Raw genomic sequence first — 2,473 nt, 5'->3', positions numbered from 1 at the left:
TCCCGTGCCGCATCTATGCTTATAATATCTTTGGCCCGGGATCCCTAATTGTTAAGCTTTCGCATTAAAGTTTAGAAATAGAATTTTTTAAATTTCATAGTTAACAGCCTAAAACATAATAATTCTATCTAACTTTTTTTAAATGTTTAAAATTGGAATTAATACAACGTCTCTCATCAATGGTATGAGATACGCCAAAAAACACAACATTTTTTAATTCAACTAGAAAATTATATATTAGTATATAAGTTATAATTATAAATAAGTATAATGAGAAAATTCAGCAATTAAAAAAGTGTTATTACCCTACCGTTAAAAATCTCCGAGTATTCTCAAGCGAAATAGCCTGGCCAATTTGAGCCTATAAGCAGGGTCGATTTGAATGATTCAGTCACAGAGATAGTCAGAGAGATTTGAGTCCTTTTCAAGGTCCTTTTAAGAGTGATGCGACGGTAATAGAATGTTCCTTTTGCATTCGTCACGTACAGGGCGGGCAGAGTTATTTACAGTAGATGGCCGTCGCTAACCCTACTCTCCCTGTTTAAATTTTTTTTTCAAATTATTAACAGTTTTTTTTAATTGATGAATTTTCTCATTATACTTATTTATAATTGTAGCTTATATAATAATATACAATTTTCTAGTTGAATTAAAACATGTTGTCTTTTTTGGCGTTTCCATTTACGAGAAACGTTGTATTAATTCAAAATTTAAACATTTAAAAAAAAGCTAGATATCTGATATCATCGAAACCCGTAGATTCCGAATTATTCTGTTTTAGGCTTAACAAAGGGCCCTTGAGTTTCGGCTACTCTATTGATATAGCCTCTCTGCTTGTTATTTATGATCGTATTTTTATTTCAATTTCGGAAAGGACATTTTAAAGCCTTTAACACATTTAAACGAGCTACCTGAACCTTTAAATATATCTACCTCATTGCCTTGCGGAGAATTTTTCAGAGCTTCTCAGAGCCTTGAGAATCTTTAGCATATACTCTGAGATTTCTATCGGCAGGGGTTAAAATCCACTAGCGACACAACCTCAAAATTGATCGTAGGTTTTCACCCTTCATTTACCGTTTGGCTCTTAACATTCCTTAGTTATAATTCGAAATATGTGTTTGATAAACGTAAGAGAAAGAATTCGTGGAATTATGAAAAATAAATATTATTTGCAATTTAAACTCGAGAAGTCTAGAATACTTTTTTTGCATTTAAGCTAATGACTACCATCTTACCTCAGATAAATTCATAATTAATGGTATAGATCCAGCCAAATACGAGCCAATCAACATAACAAAAGAAAGCATCCATAGCACAAAAGTCTCATCCATTTTTTAAATAATCTTTCTTCTGTTTTACACGATATTAATATTCACGCCCAGAAGAAAATATAAATTTATACATTTTTTGCTTATTAATAGCTATCTGGTTGTCATAGCATAACTACAGCCATTATAACCCATTTTCCAGATACATTTTTATTTACGTTCCAATTTTTAAATAAAAATCTGGAATAGAAAGATTTATAAACTATATAATGTATAACCACGTGGAGCACATCGACATATAGAAATGGGCCGGTAACGCTCTGGGGAGAACTGAAATGGGCTTTAGAGAGAGAAAAAACATACGAGAGTAAACCTGCCTTTATCTGTTTCAGGACTCTGTCAAGTGAATTGGTGGCACCGGGTATTACCTAAATATTCTGTACGGTTAATTAAAAAAAAGATAAACAATGCATTAAAAATTTGTAGTTATAATAAATTGAATTTTAAAAAACATTTATGTAAAATAACCTGTTTCAGATAGATTATTTTAAAAAGTTGGTAACCTTCAATTCTTCTTGAAACTGGATTGAAAATGCTACAATAATAATCGTTTTGTGAATTCAAAAATAATGTAATAACTGTCAAAAATTTTAAAAATATTTCTATAACTTTAAAAATAACCATTTGTATTGCATAGGTACAAAACTTCATATTTTGAGGTTTTGTTTTTGTTGTAACAATTTTTATTTTACTATATTCAATAACTTTACTTACATATGAAAACATATCCGCATATAAACGCCTTGACAACGCCCGCAAACTACACAGCAAAAACAACGCCCGCAAACTACACAAAAGTGCGATGAACGTCACATTATTGGGGCACTCGTGACACAACGCACGGTCCTGTGCTGCGCCAAACTTCACCCAACGAAAATATTCTCGACCAATCAGCTTTATCTAGAAAGAGAAAGGTCATATGTTTTCTCTCTCTCTCTCTAGAGCGCATTACTGTTCTCCCCACAGCATTACCGGCCCATTTCTATATGTTAGAGCTGCCAGATCGTGGAAGGAAATTACCCCCACCATACCTACCGTTTGGGAGCCGCAAAACAGAAAGTGCATGATTACCACTGTGAGTTCGCATGTAAGCCGAAAATGCACGATTCGACCTCGGAGTTCTGCTGTACGATGATTGCCGA

General features: G+C 33.1%; 1 protein-coding gene across 5 annotated transcripts in view; it reads right to left on the bottom strand.

The window, feature by feature from the left end:
* The window catches only part of LOC117170119 (zinc transporter ZIP9), a 181,103-nt gene extending 178,972 nt beyond the window's left edge, over positions 1-2,131 (bottom strand). For 4 of the 5 annotated variants that reach the window (XM_033356654.1, XM_033356655.1, XM_033356656.1 and 1 more), the window contains exon 1: positions 1,239-1,573. In XM_033356654.1, the coding sequence (XP_033212545.1) occupies positions 1,239-1,334 (96 nt within the window). In that variant the 5' untranslated portion in view covers positions 1,335-1,573. Of the gene's footprint in view, positions 1-1,238; positions 1,574-2,045 lie in introns of those variants that run through there. The other variant, XM_033356658.1, reaches the window with a different exon arrangement.
* Positions 2,132-2,473: the final 342 nt, after the last annotated feature.

Source organism: Belonocnema kinseyi, chromosome 3 (genome assembly GCF_010883055.1).
Source record: "Belonocnema kinseyi isolate 2016_QV_RU_SX_M_011 chromosome 3, B_treatae_v1, whole genome shotgun sequence".
Classification (NCBI taxonomy): Eukaryota; Metazoa; Arthropoda; class Insecta; order Hymenoptera; family Cynipidae; genus Belonocnema; species Belonocnema kinseyi.
The sequence above is the reverse complement of the archived record's forward strand: the minus strand, read 5'-3'. Positions and strand labels throughout refer to the sequence as shown.